The following is a 21,763-nucleotide window of genomic DNA, read 5'->3' on the forward strand; positions in this document are numbered from 1 at the left end:
GATTTACAAACCTTCCTTTGGGCAGAAGCATCTAGAACTACAGTGTATGTTCAGAATCAGAGCCCTCATCGTATATTGAAAAATATGACTCCTGAAGAAGCATTTACAGGTGTGAAACCTGAGGTTAGTCATTTGAGAATCTTTGGTTGTCCTGTTTATATTCATGTGCCTAAAGATAAGAGATCTAAGTTAGAGTCATCTGGCAAGAAAGGGATATTTGTGGGTTACAATGAATTTTCAAAAGCCTACAAGATTTACATTCCAAGACAAAAACAAATTAGAGATCAGCATGGATGTCTCTTTTGAAGAAGATGTTGCATTCAAAAGATCTAAAGGTTCTTACATGGAGATAGGTAATGAAGAACAGGAGACTCCTCAGGACATGGATGTTGATCATACTCCTAAGGTTCAGAGGGAGTCTTCTGAACCAAAAGAGGCTATTGATCTAGTAGCCTTTGGAACCTACTGATGGTCCGAGAGATATTGCTATAGGTCGAAAGAGACCTCTATGGGCATAGACAGACTATGCAAGATGCAAAGAAGTATGCAACTTCTAGAGGCACATTCAGAGAAAGCAAAAGACCACAAAAGTTTCCAGGCTATGTGGCATTAATGAGTCACATCATTGAGTCTGAGCCTTCCAGTGTTGAGGAGGCATCAACTCAACAAGTGTGGAAAGATGCTATGACAGAGGAGTATCAGTCCATTCTCAAGAATGATGTTTGGGATGTTGTTCCTAGACCAGAAGGGAAATCAGTTGTATCTTCCAAGTGGCTTTTCAAGGTCAAGCATGTAGCTGATAGGAGCATTGAAAAGTACAAAGCAAGATTTGTGGCTAGAGGATTCTCTCAGAAAGAGGGATAGATTATGAGGAGACCTTTTCTCCTGTTGCTTGCTATATCCATCAGGACTATTAATGCTATTGCATTAGCCAAAAGATGGAAGCTACACCAAATGGACGTAAAGACAACATTCCGTGATGGTGTGATTGAAGAATAAGTGTACATTGAACAATCAGATGGGTTTGTGATTCATGGAAAGGAATCTCATGTATGTAGATTAAAAAAGGCATTGTATGGCCTTAAACAGGCATCTCGTGCTTGGTATGAGAGGATTGATCAATACTTGATGAGCTTGGGATTCTCCAAGAATGATGCAGATTCAAATCTCTACTTCAAGGTAATTGATGGTGAGACTTTAATATTGGTTCTTTATGTTGATGATTTATTTCTTACCGGAGAAGAACATCTCATTGTCAAATGCAAGGAGTTAGCTTTTGAGTTTGAGATGAAGGATTTAGGTCTTATGCATTACTTCCTAGGACTAGAAGTGTTGCAAAGACCCAATGAGATTATTCTAAGTCAAGGGAAGTACATATCTTGAAGAGATTTGGGATGTTGGCTCCAAGAATGATGCAGATTCAAATCTCTACTTCAAGGTAATTGATGGTGAGACTTTAATATTGGTTCTTTATGTTGATGATTTATTTCTTACCGGAGAAGAACATCTCATTGTCAAATGCAAGGAGTTAGCTTTTGAGTTTGAGATGAAGGATTTAGGTCTTATGCATCACTTCCTAGGACTAGAAGTGTGGCAAAGACCCAATGAGATTATTCTAAGTCAAGGGAAGTACACTATAGATATCTTGAAGAGATTTGGGATGTTGGATTGCAAATCTATGTCTACACCAATGGAAACAAATTTGAAGAAATTAAGTGAGTTTGCAGGTAGTTCAGATTTGGTAGATCCCACCATGTACATGTAGTTGATTGGATCATTGATGTATCTAGTCAATACTAGACTAGACATTTGCTATGCAGTGAGTGCCCTCTGTCAATTTATGAGTGAACCAAGGCAAATTCATCTAGTTGCAGCAAAGCATATCTTGAGATACTTACATGACACAGTAGGATATGGCTTGAGATATACTTCCAGGGTAGATCTGAAGTTACATGGCTACTCAAATTTTGATTGGGCTGGGAGTGTAACTGACATGAAGAGCACCTTTGGATGTTGCTTTAGTTTGGGGTTTGCCATGATTTCTTGGTGTAGCAGGAAGCAGTCTTCAGTGGCTCTAAGCATTTCAAAAGCCAAATATATTGCAGCATGTGTAGCAGCTTGAGAAGCAGTGTGGCTTCGGAAGCTCCTTGCAGGTTTATTTGGACAATATTTGGAGCCTACTACTATTCATTGTGACAATCAAAGCTGTGTGAAGCTATCTGTCAATCCAGTGTTCCATGACAGAACAAAACATGTTGAGATCAAATACCATTACATCAGAGATATGGTATTGAGGAAAGCTATTCAGTTGAGACATATTTGCACTGATGATAAGACGATTGGCATTCTCACCAAGCCTCTCTCCAGAGTGAAGTTTGTGCATTTTTGAGACAAGCTTGGAGTTGTGGAGAATGAAGCTCTTGCTGAGAGGGAGACTCAGCATTAGTGATCTTTTCTGATTTGCTATAATGCATTTTTCTCTAAGATGCAGAGACTTGAGGTGAAAGCCCTTGTCCATCTCTGAGACAGAGACTTGAGGTGAAAGCCCTTGTCCATCTCTGAGACAGAGATGTGGTTCTTTCCACCCTTTGGGTGTAGCCATGGTGGATGTCATGTTGAGGGACTCCATGACAACATCACGTTGAGAGACTCCGTGATGAATTCTTTGTACTTTTGTTTTTCCACACATGGGAGTAGCCATGGTGGACATCATGTTGAGAGACCCCATGATGACATCATGTTGAGTGACTCCGTGATGGGCTCTTGTGCACATGTTTCTTTCCATACATGAGTGTAGTCACGGTGGACGTCATGTTGAGTGACTCCATGACAAAGATTATCTAGAAGGATTCCTCCCTAGCTAAGAGGGAGTGTTGATGATATAGCTTCGGGCATCCTTCTATTGATCTAATTAATAAGCAAATAAATAAGTATAATTAATAAGCAAATAAATAAGTCGTGGCTATATATATTTATTTGGAGCTGATTTTTGTGAAGAGGCGTGCCATTAATGATCACCACCTTTTGTAAGTGATATGTCATTTTGCAAGAGGCCGACTTATCTTGGAGAGACGCATTGTTTGGTAGAGTTCATATTGTCTAGTATTTGTAGAGGGTGCTTCTCTCTCTATGAAGAGAATCAATTTATCAAGACAAGTGCTTACTACCACAGGGAGATCGACATTGAGTAGCAGATCAACATCTCTTTTATCAAGCAAATTGTGATTAAGAAAATATATCATTCATTAGCATTCATTTTGGGCTTCTCTATGTAGACACCGAGTCCTTGGCATAATGGTTAAAGCTTTTTTATAGCCATTGGGAAACAGCAGTGATAATTCCATCCAATCTACCAAACTACTATTTGCAGATTATATAATACTTATATTATCATATATTAATCATATATTTCAGAATTGATATATTGTCATTCTATTAGTGTTTGTTATCAGAGTTGTAATATTCATAAGGATTTAGAGTTTCTTATAAGAAGTCTCTTGCAATTGATTTAGAGTAAAGTGTCTTTTTATTCATAAGAAAATGTCATAAGGGGACATTACAAAAAGCTTCATCCACCTTTGTAGGGAGAATGATAAAATGGTGTGGTTCCACCCCTCTCCACCCAGTATGTTGACAAGAGAGATTCTACTTATAATCTTGGGGGCAGGACTAGAGCTCCTCTTAGGGTACTAAGAAGCCAAGTTTCCATAAACAAAGCAATAGCGGCACTAGAAGGGGATATTTATACAATCTTGTTTCTAAACCCAAGATCGATCATCTTTTTTCAAAGTAATTTCTTCAGGCAATCCTTTTCCATATCCATTTTAACACAATTTTGAGCTTAAATAGTGTGAGAATGTGCCAAACTTTCTTGAGCAACCTCCAAAAAGGTACCCAAAGAATCCCCAATAACCTCATAGCTAGATTTACAGTCACACCAATATATTGATGGTAAATTAGGCCGAAAACCATTAAATTTCCCAAACCACTCAGATAAGGCCGAAAACCATTAAATTTCCCAATGGAGGCATTCCTCTTGAAGGCTTTCGTCTATGTATCTACTTCTTGATTGTGATCAAAGACTACTTTTGGCACCTAATAGACTCTTTTTGCAATCAAACCATCTTTCCATGTGTCATTTACATCCTTGCAAAGCATTCCTTTTTGATCCCTGAACAGAATGCTTGAAGTTATGCCTAGGATTATTAATATTATTAAGATTAAAATTATTGCCCTTTGCAATCACTTTTTGAAGAAATCTCCTCCTGGGCTGGAATGAAACCCCAAATAACTGCTGTTGGCATTTCTTGGGTTTTCTCTCATATGACAACTTTATCTCTTGCCATTGATTTTTTTTTTTTTTCCTCGATTGTTGAAAAATGAGTGGTGGAAGTAGGGTGGTCAGTGCCTTTTTGGTTTAGTTTTTTTTTGTTTTCAAGTGAATGGACCTCAATTGAGACTCATGAGTCTTACAGGACTCATGATTCCTTCCAAATTTGCAATTTTAGTGAGGCTTGTCAAGTTAGCTGAGTTGTAATGTCCCTTTTTGGAATTTACCTTAATTTGGTCCTGAGACAACAATTCTAACTCAAGGTGAGAATTGTAAAATATAGTTTCATCAATTCTGAAGACATTTTATTATAATATTTAATTTATAATACTAAGAGTAGTTTGAAAGGCAGAACTTATCTTGCTAGCTCCCTCTGATCTATATATTTGGGATATATGCCTCAACGTTCTAAATTGTGGCTGCTCAACTGGGCCTTCAAATTAGAGTAAAATAGATCCTTCATAGCTTATGCTATAGTTCTTTTTTTTAACTGGTTCTTCGGTGCTATGTAGTGACTATGGGGCTGCCACATGGTTCTCTTCCTAAGTGTCAATCACTTATTGTTTTGACTTGTAAGAAGTATTCGATCTGATCTGATATATTTGTAATTTTGTAGTCCTATATGAATCCAAAGAATTACAATACAATTATTATAGTAATCTGCAATATGAATATCTTTGTTTCTGGTATGATTGTATAAGCTTGCAACAATGGTTGCGTTGTATCTGATATTAACTATGTAACCCGGGGACGCATCCCCGGCCTGAAAACCCCCGTCCTAGTCCCGGGGACGTTTCGGGGACTTGGGGACGGCCAGGGGATGTTTCCCCCCATCCCCAAATTGCCAAGAATTTAGAGGGGACGTCCCCGAAACAGGGGGACGTCTGCCCTAGCTGTGGGGGACGTCCGTATGTCCCGAGGACGGCTGGGGACGGCTGGGACGTCCCCAATCCATCCCAGGATGGCGAGACGTCCCCCACATCTAAGACTATTAAAAAATATTAAAAAAATAAAAATGTCGTATTTTCATTTTTTTTTTTAATTTTCTACTATGGGCCCCTATTAATTCAAATTGTTATTAAAAAATTTAAAAGGCAACAGTAATTAAATTCATATCAAACCTTTAAATTAATTCATATTATAAATAGAAAATATTTAATTGTTAAACATTTAAAAATTTAAAATTAATAAATAATAATTTATAAATAGGAAATCAAAATAATAAAATATTAATTCATTAGTACTATTTTGATTTTCATATCTATTATCTATTATGATATGCATATTGACATTCTTAGAACTCCCAAAACCATTATATTTTATTGATTTGCTTCTACCAATTGGAAGGCTGGCAGTTGTAAGTTTACTCGCTAGCATCTCTACATGCACAATTGCAAGTTTTTAGGCTAGGTTGATTGTTAGGAGCATAGATGAAAAAGTCGGGAAAAAATCATGCAAATCGCGATTTTTCCCGATTCAAACTTGCAAACTATTAAATTGCCAAAAAAATTGGCACAATTTTTACTTGCAAAATCCTTGAAAATTGCGATTTAAATAGTGTAAAATCGGCGGAAACAAAAAAAACACGAAAAAAACCCTAATATCTTTGCACGAGATATAGATGACGGGTATTTGTCGTGTTTTTCAAGTTCTTTTTTTTTGTGATCTGCAGCTGGTAACTTTGTCTCTCCATTTGGTTACTGTGTAAGTGTTAATGCTTTGCAATGTTAATGTTCTGTAAAAAATAAAAGCATGCATTACTAATTTGCAGTCGAAGACTCTAAATCTTGTGCGTTTTCATTGCTTGAATGTAACTATGAAATATAAAAGTTATTACATTGTCCCAAAAGCATTCTCACGGAATCATATCCACATAATCATGTTTAAACAAAATACTTAATTATAAAGAGCTGAATTTGAATAACGAACTTTAATTTTTTTCTCACAATTAAAATATCAAACATGACCATAAATAGTGCATCATGGTTTCTTGCCTTTCGTGTCAAGCCACTTGAATTAGTTGTATCAAGCAGATCATCATTAGAGAGTTATCATAGACATTCAAACTGTATTGAATTAGTTGTATCAAACTTTGATAAAAGATCTTTGAGCCAATAATATTGTTCATTGATCATTCTGACTCCTAGCCTTCAATCTAAAACCACTATTACAAAATACAAACCTTTTACTTAATTTAATGTATATGAGTGTTTTTTTAGAATATTATAAATAATTATATATTTTCAAATGTTCGATAAATTTTCCGATTTTTAAAAATTTTTCGGCCAAAAGATTTATTGCCAATTAAGATATTTACATCTTTGGTTAGGAGCATATGATCAATCTCTAATCAACTGGCAAATGAGTCTCCATTAGTGGTTCCTTATTTTGCTTCATATTCTCCCCCACACTCTAGGCATGTATATACAACAAATCTATTACCTTTATGGGTACAATGGATTGCGAGACTTGCCTTGCAATAGCTTTATTGGATTTGAGCTTGCTTGTTGTATTTGCATGTGATTGCTGCCTTTCTTCAATCATTTTTTCTCCCTATCTCTTCTCTTGCTTTGACCAATCTTTGCTCCATTGGGGGTAGGTTAGTGTATTTAGCTCTTTTTATTTGGAATCTAGTAATTGCCATTACTTCATCCATAGCCTCACCAATCATATTGATGTTGGCTTGTTTTGGTGATACTATTGTCTTGGTCCTTGGGTCCACACCATTGACAGAAGTCCTACAATACATTGATCAATTGGATTTGAGCTTTCTTGTTGTATTTGCATGTGATTGCTGCCTTTCTTCAATCATTTTTTCTCCCAATTTCTTCTCTTTCTTCGACCAATCTTTGCTTCTTTGGGGGTAGGTTAGGGTATTTAGCTCTTTTTGTTTGTAATCTAGTAATTGCCATTACTTAATCCATAGCCTCACCAATCATATTGATGTTGGCTTGTTTTGGTGATTAACATTGTCTTGGTCCTAGGGTCCACGCCGTTGACAGAGAAGTCCTACAATACATTGATCAATAGGCAATCAGTTGCAAAATGAACCCACTTATTACATTTCCTGTATTGTACAATTGCTCGACCTTGGGCATCATATTGAATAATTCAGAGACGGGAAGACGCAATCATTTGGCTCTGATATTAACTGATAGGTATATGTTGCTAATTTTTTAAGTGTAAATTTGCATAGGAGTGGCCTAAATATATAGGCTTAAGATCTTACAGCATCCCCTGATGTTCCTAGTTATCTACCTACATTAATTTAATTTGGTCTACCCTTAATAGCTGTTCTAGCTGAGCATCAACTTTTTAATTCATTACTATGTGCTCTTTATAGCTGATCCAACTGTCAGTCTACTTAATTCATTTCGACAATGCTAACTTCCTTTTACACTTGTTTCAACTGTCAACTACTTTATATCTAGCTACCTATACCGCTGTCTTTTACTTTATTTCTATCAAGCCACTTGCATGGGGACTATGGTTAGCTTTCTAAATATGTGGTATGTTCTCGTCAGTCATTCAGTAGAAAGTGAGTCCCTAATCTACTAGTCTATCCCTCTTCTCTGAAATATTTCCAAAACCAATGAAGAGATATTACACTAGAGATGTTGAAATGACTAAAAACACAAGCAAATAACTAAAATGAGATCAATGCTTGGGGATAACACTAACATTTCCCTGCTCTTCCTAATGTTAAAAAATCTTTTCCATACCAAGATGGTTAAGTATGAGGTTAGTTTTTATGGGGGGTATCATCTTCATCGGTCATGCAGTCAAGGGAGCCATTTCATTAGGATAATGTTTCAGCCTTACCCTAGATTTCCTCTACCAAAGCATTAGGAGCTAAAGGTCCTTACCCTAGATTTCCTCTACCAAAGCATTAGGAGCTAAAGGTGCTAGGGTTATGCCCATACCCTGGTCAATTTTCTTTTGAGAACAAAGTACTTTGTTATAGAATTTTAGTTGGAAAGAATGATAAAATGATATGCTGATTTGGTACTAATGTTGTGTAGCTGCTGCTTAAGGGTAAAACGATCTTGTCACCATAGAGTTTGGAATTAATATTCAATTTCACGGAAGCTAGACAATATAGGTTTATTTCAATAATTAGAGAGCTGGTATTGTTACATCAATTTTTATTTGATACTTTTTTACATGGCACCTTCAAAGTTTTATGTTGTTCTGATTCATAAGGACTCGGTAATTGTGTTTTTTTCATAGGTAGAAAATGGGTTATTTTCAGATCTATCTGTATACAGCAATTGCTTTGATGGGAGCACTTCTGCAGGGCTGACATATTCATCCAACAATTTCAATTTTTTCACACACAACCATGTTGGTTAATTTCAAAGAAGTGCCTAACTTTGTTATGCTTTTATGACTGTAGGGTTTTGAACCATTTACAAGATTGTGAAATATATAGGAAAGATGGCCAAGGTTATTCAAAAAAATCTAGAAATGGTTGAAACTCAATTATATCATTTTGCACAATGAGTTGTTCTAGGTTGTTCACATATTAGCTTGGGTTTTTACATATTATCAAGGACAAATTCACATTGATGAATCATGATACATTAGGTATTCAAAGATGGAGAGTTAATTTTTTAATAAGCACAGAAAAGTGCAAAGGTCAAATTGGCATGCAATGCAAAATATTTGTTCTCTTGTATTTTTAGCTTGCCATATTGGCAATCCGTATTATCATGTTACCTAATTGTCCTCATTGAAAGCTATAGCCCAAGGTTTTTAAGCAATCCCAATCTGATATAAATTTATAATTAACCAGAGAGTGGTAATATTATTTCCATTAACTTGTATAAGGCAGTTTTAAAGTTTAAGCTTTAAAGTCAATATGCTGGAAAAGAAATTGTCATAACTTTAACGAGTGAAAGACTGTTTTTAGTTCAGTTCTTACTATGTAAATTTGTTTTCTTGTTTATTTTGTCTATATACATAAAAGCTCATAAATTTCATTTTCTTCTACAGATTTGGACTTCCTATTCCACATGTTCTTTTTGGCCCGATACTGCAAACTCCTTGAAGAGAACTCTTTCAGGGGAAAAACAGCAGACTTCTTTTACATGCTCTTCTTTGGAGCCACCATCTTAACTATTGTTGTTTTGGCAGGCGGCATGATTCCATATCTTTCAGAGTCTTTTGCCAAACTCTTATTTCTCAGCAACTCTTTGACATTTATGATGGTTTGTTTAATGTTCCTTTTTTGTTTTGTTTTGCTTTATGCTCTTATTTTTCTTAAGAGTAACTTCTAATTGGTAGTATGTCAAACAATAAGTATCAGTAAAGAGAACTCCTTATTCAAAACAAAATAAAAAATAGAGCACCAGGTGATCCATCGAGCTCATTTATTGTGAAATGTCTATTTTAGATCCAAAATTTTATATTCATGTAATTTAATGGTAGTATGTGCTTTTTCCAGTCACATATGGATAAGACATTTGTCTCTGAACTTTATTTTGCATTGCAGGTTTATGTATGGAGCAAACGTAATCCTTTTGTCCACATGAGCTTCCTTGGGCTTTTTACATTTACTGCACCCTACTTACCATGGGTAAGCTTTGTGATCTGGGTTTATTTTATTTTTGCTTTTTCAATCGTAAGAGATTCATCAATTGATATGTTTAGATTTTGGTGTGTTTGCATTTGAAATTTTAAAGTCAATGAAGAAATGATGTACTTGTCATTTGTCCAGCTCTTTGCTTCAGTGAATTCAGATGAAATTTTAGTCATGTATCCTTGCAGAGAGTTTCCCAAGGTTGTCCAAAAAGTTCTCTAGCATTGTATCCCAACTAAAAAGAATGTCACCCACATATTTGCAAAGTCGTCTTGAAATTGGAACTACCAAGTTTCCTAAGTTCGTTCTTGGATTAATTGTCCAGTAAAGATAACTTACATTTTTTTGAAGTCATCTCATTATTAACATAGGAGACCCATGAAGGACCTCTCTCTAAATCTTGCAGTATTTTCAAGGATATTTGTTCTGCCTTCTAAACCAGTTCTCCTTTCCAAGCCTTCTTGATGATGCCTAGACTACTTGTTTGGGCTTTTTAGAGAAACACCTAGTTATACTCTCATGTTATGTTGATTACAATGGAATCCTATCCAATTCAGCAATTTTGCATGGGGAAGCAACAATTTGAGAATGTCTTCCTCATGTTCTATTGTTTGTTCTTGTGTTACCAGTTTGCCCCCATGGATCTTTAGTTCAGGTCTGATCTGGACCCAATATGGATCTAGGTTTGGTTTGGGAGGGGACCCTTTTAAGGAATTGCTAAACCATTAATATTATGGGTTTGTTTGGGATAAACCTGGGTGAACCTTCGCGAATTTTGACACCACTTGCCCTGCTGCGACAAATTTTGACAGTGTTCAACAAACTTGATGGTTTTAATATAGAAGGTTAAAAACCCTTGATGTGGTTGGTTGTAAAGTTTGCAATCATGGGTAGAAATATAGACATGACATGAGCATAAAAATAGATGTGCCGTGGGCAGTTTAAGATCAGTTACTCAATTTTCTTGGGTTTTGCCATCTGACCAAATTATTGGGTGATGGAGATATGGTCAAAAGCAAGGTAGTAATAAACATGTGCAAATAAAAGATTGAACTGTGTGCTTTTATTTATAAAAAAATTATTAACAGATCATTTTTTCGCAGTCCATAGTAACGAGTTAAGGGAGCTTTTGGATAAAACTGACTTTTTGATGTAAGAAATTTACAGCTTTATCGAGAAGCTTTCTTTAACTCAAAAAATTAATAGTTGTGTATGCTAATTAATTCTCTCTCTCTCTCTCTCTCTCTATATATATATATATATATGTAAATTATTAGGAAATAGCCAATATGTATATTGTTTTAGGCTGTAATTATGTATATCAGATATCTTTATGATTTTTTTATATGTTATTTTATGGACAAACCCAATGTTAATTTTAGTGATCAGAATTAGTTAATCTCAGAATTTAACTCAAATGTAAACACACAAGAGACACAAAACACCAAAATACCCTAGGAAAACCTCCCTCTTGGAGGAAAAACCCAGCATCAAAGATCCAGATCAAAATCCTTTAATCATGAGCAAATTACAAGTACAATGAAGATCAGATTGCTTATCTGATTAAGTCACCAATCTAGGGCAGAGCTTTGCCCAATCTAAATCACTGATGTGCAAGCCCTAATTCGCTGATCGCACAAGTTGAGTTTCGGCACCACAGAAGAGGATGATCGCTGCTCTAAATTAATGAGTTAGACAACTCAATATCGCCTAGTATAGCCGCCCATAATTTGCACAAGTTTGCTCCACAATGGTGATCAGATTCGGGTCTAGAATGGAGCTCAGAATGATCAATAGTTCGCTCAGATATAAGTTAGATTCACAGCTCAGATTCCACACTAATTCGCCCAGCCACAAGAACAGATTCGCATTAATTAGGATGACAAATACGCTAGTAGAAGACCACGGATAGCAGAGCAAATATTCGCTGGTGATGAATTGTATTTTGGTTGACAAGATTGAGTCTTGTTATATACAAGACTCAATCAATCCTTTGCTCAAGTCGGCTGGCCTAATTGGCCAACTCAAATTCATATTTCCTTTTTCTATATTGGTGCCTGTTGTGACCTTTTCACACATCGCCCCATTGCTAACGGGGACCCCCTCTTTTCCGGCTTGCTGCGTTGTTAGGTTAGGGTTTTGGTTGCTTAGTGGGCAATTTTGCGTTTCCTGTGCCCGAGTCTTGGAGTTTTTGATCATGCCTAGTGCCGTTTAGGGTTTTTGAAGTTATAGGATCAAGTTGCAAACGTTGATATTTTAATGATCCTAAATTTTGTCTAAGTGTTGACCTTTTGAACGTTAACGTGTTTTTAAACACGCGCATTAGTGATTTTAAAGTGCCAAGGTATTCCTAGACCTTTTGGAGTTGTTTTCTCGCTCCTAAGGTATTATTTAAGATGATTTCGCACTTTATCCCGATAATTTCCTAGCTTTTCGCTCATTTTTTTGGAAAATTTACCTTAGTTCAATCTAATTTTGAAGTTTCTAAGCGATTTTGAGTGGTTAAAATTCCAAATTCCTAAGGGAAATCCATATTCCAAGGGTTATAAGGTCAAATTCCATGCTAGAGGTGCTTTTCCCCTCATATTCCAGACTACTCACCTTTTTCCCCCACTCAAAATCCATACTGGCTATGATTTTCCACCATTGTTTATCCATGCCTAGGTCGATTTTCCCCTGGAAGTGCTAAAATTTGGCTAAGTGTCAGGGTTTTTCTAGACTGCCATCGATTTTCCACCAGGAGTGCGGACTATAGTGCAAACAATGTTGAGGATGATTCCATGCCTGGATCGATTTTCCACTAGGATGTTTTGTGACAAGTTAGTGCGTATTTTTGTGTAGACTCTTAGTCTATACCCAAGTCGATTTTCCATTGAGAGCATTTTGATGAGTTTTGAGTCCGGATTTTCATCTAGACTGAGGTCGAATTTCCACCAGGGAGTAATTTTTGCAAGTAAAGTGAATTTGGAGTGTGGATTCCTTGTCCAGACTGCCATCAATTTTCCCCTGGAGTGTTTTATGTGCATTTTAATGAAATTTTGTATGGATTTTTGTCCATGCTAAGATCAATTTTCCTTTGTGGAGAAATTTTTGACATTTTAAGTGATTTTAATGGGATTTTTTTAATCCCAACTAAGGTCGATTTTCCCCTAGAGGCTCAATTTGGACTATAATTGAAATATTTAATAAGTGAGCCCCATTTTTAATTGTTTTTAAATGATGATTAATGATTATTTAAAATTTTAAAATCAAAATTAAATAACTTGCAATAAGCATTTAATATTTTTAAACTTCTAGAAGCAAGTTGGTTTTTACCAAACAAGTATATAAGCAAGTGTTTTATCCCACATTGCTTGTGTGGTGAAAGTGAGAGGCAAAAGCAAGTATAAGAGAGGAGTCTCCAGCAATATTTTATTATTAAATCTGCTAGGTGTCTCCATGAAAGGCGATTTTTCTCTCTTATTGGCGAATTTTGGCAAAGTGCTGAAGTGAAGTGTTGGATTGAGGATTTCTGTCCTCCACTTTTTCAAGCTTGGCAATCCATCCCATTGCTGCCATTGAAGACCATTTCCATATTTCTCGATTTTCCAAGTTTGGCGATTTTTGGTGTTTGGTGGCTTTGGCGATTTTCTCCTCCATTGCTGCTTGCTGTTCCAGACCTCCATTGTTGCAGATCTGAGCTACATTGAAGACATTTTCAGAATTTCAAAAATGGCGCTATGTCTAGGAAAGTTCGATTTTTATTTTGCAAGTGCTGGGAGCTTACTTTGGTGAATTCCATGCATTTTTGAAGCCACCTTTGCCTCCCTACTTGCTGTCATTTGCTTCAAATCTGAGTTTGCTTCAGATTTAAACCTCCATTGTTGGCTGTACATTCAATTTTCAGACTTAACTTTTATTGCCCAGCCAGTTGCAACTTTAGCGATTTACATTTGGAGAGCATTTGGAGGCATTTTGGAATCATTTTCAGACCATTAGAAGGCTGTCTTAAGGTCTGCAACTGTGTCAATGGCTGTTTGTCCTCAGAAATTTATCTTTTACCAGCCATAACTATGTTTCCAAAATTAATTATTTTCATCAACAAGACTGATTTTTATCAAGTTTATGCATATTTTTGAAGGATTGCAATGTGTTTTTGAAGTTAATTTATTAGTTGCAGGTTGTCTTCAGATTTGTTGACCTCCATTGTTGACTACGGAAGGTGTCTTCAGACATACCTTGTGTGAAAACACAACCTTTCACATCTTTCCTTAGTCATCGTTGATCCGGTATACTCCTTTGCATTTTAGTTTGCATAATTTCTAAGCATAAGGAGGTATTAGCGAATTTTATAGAGGGTTTCCATGCCCTAGCGTTGTCATACTTTGAATCTAAATGTCAAAATCTACGAAGAGTATGTATTATTCTCCCGACTTTATGCTCTAATTAGCTAAAATCCCTAGAAAGTCAAGAATTTTATCAAGAGCGTTATTTATTTTCCTAAGTCTAACTTCAAGCTTCGTACAGGTGCGATGTCGAAGTCTGGATTTAAGGAAAGGAAAGAACTACTGAAGATGCTGGAGACTAGATTCTATCCAGGGCTCAAGATTTCATCCAGATGGAAGGAGATCACAGATACAAACATGCTTTTCCTAGACTTGGACCAGATGCGTCAGCGGATGTTCGGAGTCGGAAATTAGGTTCTTTCCCCACCATACGCAACATTATGAAGAGTGGTATTTTCCATGCCGCTGGATTTCCATAGTCCATACAGTGCAGTGAGTTTATCCTGTAGTGTGCACGATGTTATGATCCGCTCATGTGAATGATCAAAACTCCTCGGGGCATTGTTATTTGCCTACCTTGTTGAGGATGCTATTGCTGAAGTGTTCGGAATTCCACGCGGAACGGATATGAAGGACGTGACCAAGGATGAATATATAGAAAGATACACGAAGAAGATGGGTGTATGCAAGAATTTGATAAACAAAGAGTGGATGATTGAGCCTAGGTCTCATCATTCCAAGGCTCGCAAGACACTCATGTGCATAGACTTCAAAGAGGAGTATAACGACTTAATATTCCTACTCAACAGAGTGATGGGGATGCCGCAGTGAGCAATATTCGATGGATGGATGTTCTATTTCATCCAGGATTGTCTTAGAGGAACATTGGTAAATTGGTCAAAGATTATAACTGACAATCTGGACTTTCAGCTGAGGAATGTAGAGCGGTCCGAGTCATTCACCATGACTTCTTACCTGGTATACCTGCTTGCACGGTTTGTTTCATACAGAGGATTGATATGCAAAGGTGAAGTCGGAAATGGGCAAGGACAATTCAGGAGTCATGAATGCTACCCCCAGCTGAGCATGTATAGAATTGAAGACTATAAGAGAGTGAATGATGCATTCACTATGTACATCACGCGGATGCTGCAAGGCGGAATCCACATAAGATTGTCCAAGGAGGCAACAAAGATAATAGAAAAATATGGATTGTGGTATATTCAGTTTCTCGCTTTCACATACCTTAGGATTCATGGGTTTCAATCCGAACCCTACAGACTTCCTAGATATCCAACCGACAGAATGATCTTGTTGGAAGTGGTGAGATAACTTTTAGAGCTCGATGTCATTCAAAGAGAGAAGCATAGGACAGGCATGACATTCCCCATTTCAGTTGGGAAGACGTCAGAGGTTTGCCAGTCTGTCTTAGCCGCTAGCACTGCGAGTGAAGAGCTTGCATTCTATCGATTTGCTACATATAAGAAAAGAGAAAGATTTGATCCAGATAAGAAAGTAGGAAGGATCAGGGGAGAGAAGTTCATCCACAAAGTAGACATAGAAGATTATTGGGCCAACTTGATGGACGAGCAAGCAGTGAAGAGAAGAATGTGGTCCAGAATGTCAGTGGATTTCATGAGGAAATGTGGACTGTTCCTCACTCCTGATCAAGTGTTAGATAACAGAGATCATATGCATCCACAATATGAGAGTGAAATGAAGAAGGCAATCTTATTGCCAAATTGGTCAGAGTCAAAAGAGATTGACCTGAATATATTGATGAGAGAAGTCTTGAGTTTCTCCCATGCATGGGTAGATATACAGATGAATAAGTTAGTTGATATGGGTGTTCCCTTCACTTATGAAATGATGAAGCTGGAGGAGTCTACTTCCGACGATGATCAGAGGACTATCAGTGATGTTAGGATTCATGCAGACGAAGAGAGTCAAGCTCCCAAGAGAAGGAAGAACACGTCAGGAGAAGTCAGGGCCAGAGGGAAGAAGATTGAGGAGGTGAAGAAGAAACAAAAGACTATCATTCCTCCACCTATCATTCCTTCACCCCCTCTCAGTGTCTCATCAATCAAAGTGATTGAAGTAACAGAGCAGAACAAGGAGACTCAGCAGTGTTCCAACATAGTGATACTACCAGGGAATACTCAAGAGTTACATGCCACAGCTACATCTACACCTCCAAATGAGAATGATGATCAGTCGGGATCCCCTATTGTCCTTTTGGAAGTTAGTTTGGGAAATGAGGTATACGATTGGACCAGGAATAATCTTGATGATGATGATGATGATGTTATCTCGACATTGAGAGGACTTGATCAAGAAATGTGTCTCGATGATGGTATGGAGATGGCCGCTATTCCTGAATGGCTGATGAGAAGTATGGAGAAAAGTAAGAAAATGATATAGGTACAGCCTATTGATGACATTGATGACTACCTAGCTAGGAGTGTTGAGGAGGAGCCCAAGAGAGCGGAGATTTTATTGCACATAGCTAGAGATGAGACAGGAATGCGGATTGCGCAGATTGTTATTCCTATTGCAGGCATGATAGCAGACATTGCTACTCCTATGGATTTCCAGATCACTTCAGTTGCCCTTGGTCGTACATTCAGAAAGCAAGAATTTCAGGAGGTTGGTGAAAACCTCAAGGCAATCGATGCAAGGTTATATAGAGAGATTGCAGAGAAAGAAAGGTACAAAGAAGAGAATATCAGACTTAGAGAGTATATTGCAGGGATAAGGCGTGAAAATCTCACTCTTATTTCCCCTATTGCAGTTGACCATGGAATACATTCACACTATGAGGTAGCGAGAGATACACTCTCAGAGGTGGAAAAGTGGATTGAGAATACAAGAAAGCAGGCAAATGATTTCCTTACTCAGTTTGTCCATGTATATGATAAGACAACAGGGCTTGCATTTAGAATCCAGTATTTGGAGGGAGTTTGGGAAGAATTCCGGCCTATTCAAGAGAAGACTATTCTATGCCTCCAGGCTTTGAAAAAGATTCCTAATTCCACCTTGGTCAGTGAGAACACTGTGCACAGTGGAGACAGATACGATTTCCATGGCTGGTATTGTTCATTAGCCGTGAAGAAATGAACTTATGAGAACGCCCAGTCGAGTTGTATGGAGATGGAAGGATTGATTCAGGACATTCAGATGAAGATCCTTGCCTTGATTGAGGAATTATTAGGTGTTGATTTTAGTGATGCTAATGGTTTACACTTAGCCGAATTAAGAGACGATGAAATTGATGTAGTTTTGCCAGTTGGACTCTTTGAAAAAGAGTCAAATAGATGACTTGGTCTCTTTGTTGATTCATGTTCATAGTTCGCAGAAGCTCATGCCAGAATGGGAGAACACTTTGTGTGTTTGCTCGGATTCACTGGACGTGATTGATTTACAACAGGATACCTTGCCTAGCATTTCCATGGAGGAGTTAGATTCAGTATTGGTTAGATTCTTGGAGTATGCTAGGAGAGAGAGAGATGAGGGAGGAATCTTCTAGAAGATTCCCTAGTTAATGACTAGGTATCTTTTGATTGGGCCATATGTTGGTGGCACCTTTTTTTATGTAAACCCTAATTAGGGCAATTCTAGGGTTTTGTTGGCGTGATCTCGGCCGTTGATCTTGGATCAATCTTGGCCATCCATTTTGTAAGAGACTCTATATATGCCTCCTTGTCTCTCATTTGTAAGAGAGTTTTTGTAGAATTGTTGGTATATGCTGTAGCTATTTGAATCATAATCATTGTTCAATTGTTGGTGATTTTGCTCTTCAAGTGTTGTATTTGCATTCATGGTTCTCAATTCCTCCAAATTAGATTAGGATTTTACATTAGAATTTATTTTCATGTATGTTAGATTGAGTGAAAGATTTGTTGAATTTATTTGTGTGGAATCCTTAATCCATACCACTAGCCTCTTGCTGCTGGTAAGTGCGCCTTGTGTGGTCAACTAGAAATTTGAGTAAGCTTAACTTCAACTATTATGCGTCCCTTGACAAGCATCAACTTGGATGGTGTCAATTTTTGATGGTGATAGCTTGAAAATCCTTAAGTATACCTTAGACGATTGCACTAAGCTTGTGTCAATGCCTGTTTGTGAGACTTCACCTAGTTTGATTCCACTAGATATGTTCATCATTTCTTACGTTCCTAGGCTTAGAATAAATTTCCCCTATTCCTTTTGCCCATTTTTTAGTAAGAAGTAAATCCAGAGCCTTATTGATAAATCTTAAGTTGTCAGCACACCTACTCCACACCATTCATGATAATCCAAACATTTGCGTAAGTCCCCAAGTGAACACAACAATTCACATCGACCATTGAGTTGCCCACTCGTCAAGACTTGACATGTAGAAACCTTGGAATCATTTTAGTTGATCTCATTCTTAGCATCTGAGGTGATTTTGTTCAAGAGAGGGTAAATTACCTTGGTATTTTATTCTGAAATGTTATGTGCATAAAAAACACATCAACAGTGTCCAAACTTGGGATAATAATTTGATTACAAGTTGAATTGTTTTCCAGTTGGGCCCAGCCCAATACTTTACAAGTAATTTGCTCATGATAATATTATGATTATTACAATATATATATAAAAAAATTCAATTGCCACTTAGGCAACACATTATCCAATTCTAGCTGTCAAATTTCAACACCCAAAGTGAAACCAACCTCAATATTTTTTTGGGCTGAATCTGCAAACCAAACCAATACGAGAATCGATAGCTTTGGCTTGTTCAATAACAGCTGAGATTTTTTATGGACACAAGTACTGAACCTCAAAAGTAGTAGTTCCTCTACAATGTAGATTCCAAGATTTACTTCTGAAAATGAGAGACATTGTAAAGGCAAGGCTAACAATTGCTTACAGTTACAGATATCTGAAATGTAATATCTATCTCATTTTTATTATATACATATTTACACATGGAAATATGAGGTTTCGTTGGTGTGCTATAATTACTTCAATCTTCAGAATAGATCAAATGGCTAGCTAACAAGCTAAAGGATGTCTTATAAACGGTTACAGATTGGTACTGGCTATGGAATGCTGTTGCTCAATAAATGGCTAACCAGGAAACCTATTCTGATATTGAAAATAGAGGACAATTGTCTGTAAGTAGGCACAGCTTATGCTGACAGCCTAAATCATATAAAACTTCACTCATAATAACTATTTTGGATCTTCAGTTCTATAACCTGTACCGTTGTCATTTAGTAAGGTGCCTGGGTGTTTGGTTTCACAATGCAAATTGAATCTATTTTGAAGTTCAATGTCCCCTTGGTGAACATCTCTTAAACTGAAAGTTCTCAAAATCTCTCAGCATGGGAAAATCTTTCAAATTTCAGGTTATCTTATTGGGATATTCAGTACATTATTATCTATTAATCGATATCCTTTCTGTTATACTTGCACACATATAACTTGCTGCAATGAAAGTGGTCAATGAATTCCTTGAACAGCACATTTTTATTGACATCCATGTGTTTAGCTCTTTTCCACTGACAGTCAACCTTTGTTATTTGTTGACCCTATCTTTCCAAGGACAAAATTATAGGGATCCTAGAAGTGTCACATTTAAGTCCAGCCAAATCTCAATGCTATTCAAGTTCAAGAGACATCTTCATGCTATGGGTCTCATGACTCTTGGTTTTCTAGGCCAACATAACCTTTGTTCTTTTGTCTCATGCTTGGCATTAACAGCCTGTTGTAATGATGAAACTGTCATGGCTTCTATTTCAATAAAAATAATGTGGATCTCAATCACGTAAGCCATCTCTAACAATTGCTGATGTTTACTTGATTAATGTTTAGTGCTGCCTATGTTTATTTTGTTGCATTTGCCATTTGCATCAGTCTCATAGCTTGTTTAGGATTCTTTTGTGGAACACGCTGTAAGTTGTAGTTCACCTTGTCTGTGGTTATATTTGCTTCTTTGCACACCATTGGCAACAATGCATTAACTGTTCTAGCAATTTCTGAAAACTTTGCTTCTCTTGGTCCTTCTTTGTGACAAATTCGTGTGCAACTTGCATCAGTGCTTATCCTCGGAGTACTTGGCTTTTCACAGTCTTTTATACAATTTTTGGCTTCCTGGTTCAGAGAGGTCTTACAATTCTCACATTTAGTGCATTCAAATCTCCTCAACTTGAACTTCTCATCCTTCATACAATCTGCATGTTGTAGACGTTGCCTCATCTGAAGAGATCTTTGGCAAGTTGTGCAACAATATGAAAATTATTGGATATTGATTACAAGTTGTAACATTGAACAGCAACATGAAAATTATTGGATATTGATTACAAGTTGTAACATTTGATACTCATTGTGGTTAAAATGAAATTGAACCAAATGTTGATTTTGATGCTCTCATTGAACAGCAATATGAAAATTATTGGATATTGATTACAAGTTTCATTGTGTATTAATAATTGACAAGTCATTGGATTATGAATTTATGAGTCTTTTCTTTTCTGCAAATAATGAGGTATTTAAATATTTTGTTTATTAGCAATTATGAGTATCATTGTTGCCATTCGTTGTATAGTGTGTTGGTGAAAGCATGGCATTGTTGTTGTTGGTACCAAGTTTCGAATCCTCATTGGGCTACTGTGTTTTTGGGTTTTGTGCCCTTGCTGATCCATTATGCCCATGGGTTTTTTGAGCCTTCATGTTAAATGTTGTTTGTGTTCAAGCTGTTGACTTTATGTTCTAAATCCTAGCTGGGGTGGTGTGCTTGCAAGCTTGGCGCCTCCACTAGCCTGCTATGCTCATAGGTTTGGACTATTCACATTAATGTAGTGCATTTGTGCTGGGGATGAGGTCCCCCATTTTTGGCCTCAATTGATTCAGGCCAGGCCACAATTCCCAAGTTACCAAGCAAAAAATAAACTTATGAGTATCACTATTTTTATATTTTATAATTTTAAAATTTCTGATATATATATATATATATAACCGAACTCGTACCCATACAACTTAGAATTAGGGGCATCTATAGAAGGTTACATCCCTTGTTTTTAACAATGTCACAGGATGCTCTAACATCCCTGCAACAAGGTACATTGTGACATCCCCCAACTATGCTTGAGGCTTGAGGATGTCAGGGTGTCTTTAGACAGTCAATTATTCAGGTGCATAACAGTAACTGCTAACTTTACACTATTATGTTTTTTTTTTACCATGGAAAGACCGGCGTCAATGGCAAATTGGAACATTATGTGATGTCCCCTTATTAATCTGTCCCAGAACTTGCTCTATCAATTACTTACACTCAGATTTAGTAGGAGATATAATTCAAATTGTCACTGTTATTACTGATGTAAATAAAATAATATATGCAGAAAGTATGGTTATTAATGCTTTAATAGCAATGTCTGATAGAATAATGATATTAAGGAATAAACCCTGTATATGATGTTTCCTATACTGTGCAAAGACTGTTCAGAATTACACGAAAATGCAACTGAGGATGATGCTTCCAGTGGTAACTGTAATGTCAGATTTAACACGCTACAGGCCACTTTATATTCTTGCCCAAAGTGAACTATGATGACTCAA

General features: G+C 36.8%; 1 protein-coding gene across 1 annotated transcript in view; it reads left to right on the forward strand.

Annotated features, from left to right (window-relative positions):
- Nucleotides 1-21,763, forward strand: part of LOC131039602 (derlin-2.1) — a 58,806-nt gene that overhangs the window by 29,711 nt on the left and 7,332 nt on the right. Inside the window, exons 3-4 of the mRNA XM_057972395.2 lie at nt 9,326-9,540; nt 9,825-9,908. Coding sequence (XP_057828378.1) covers nt 9,326-9,540; nt 9,825-9,908 — 299 coding nt within the window. The remainder of the gene's footprint in view (nt 1-9,325; nt 9,541-9,824; nt 9,909-21,763) is intronic.

The sequence above is a fragment of the Cryptomeria japonica genome, chromosome 5 (assembly GCF_030272615.1).
Source record: "Cryptomeria japonica chromosome 5, Sugi_1.0, whole genome shotgun sequence".
Classification (NCBI taxonomy): Eukaryota; Viridiplantae; Streptophyta; class Pinopsida; order Cupressales; family Cupressaceae; genus Cryptomeria; species Cryptomeria japonica.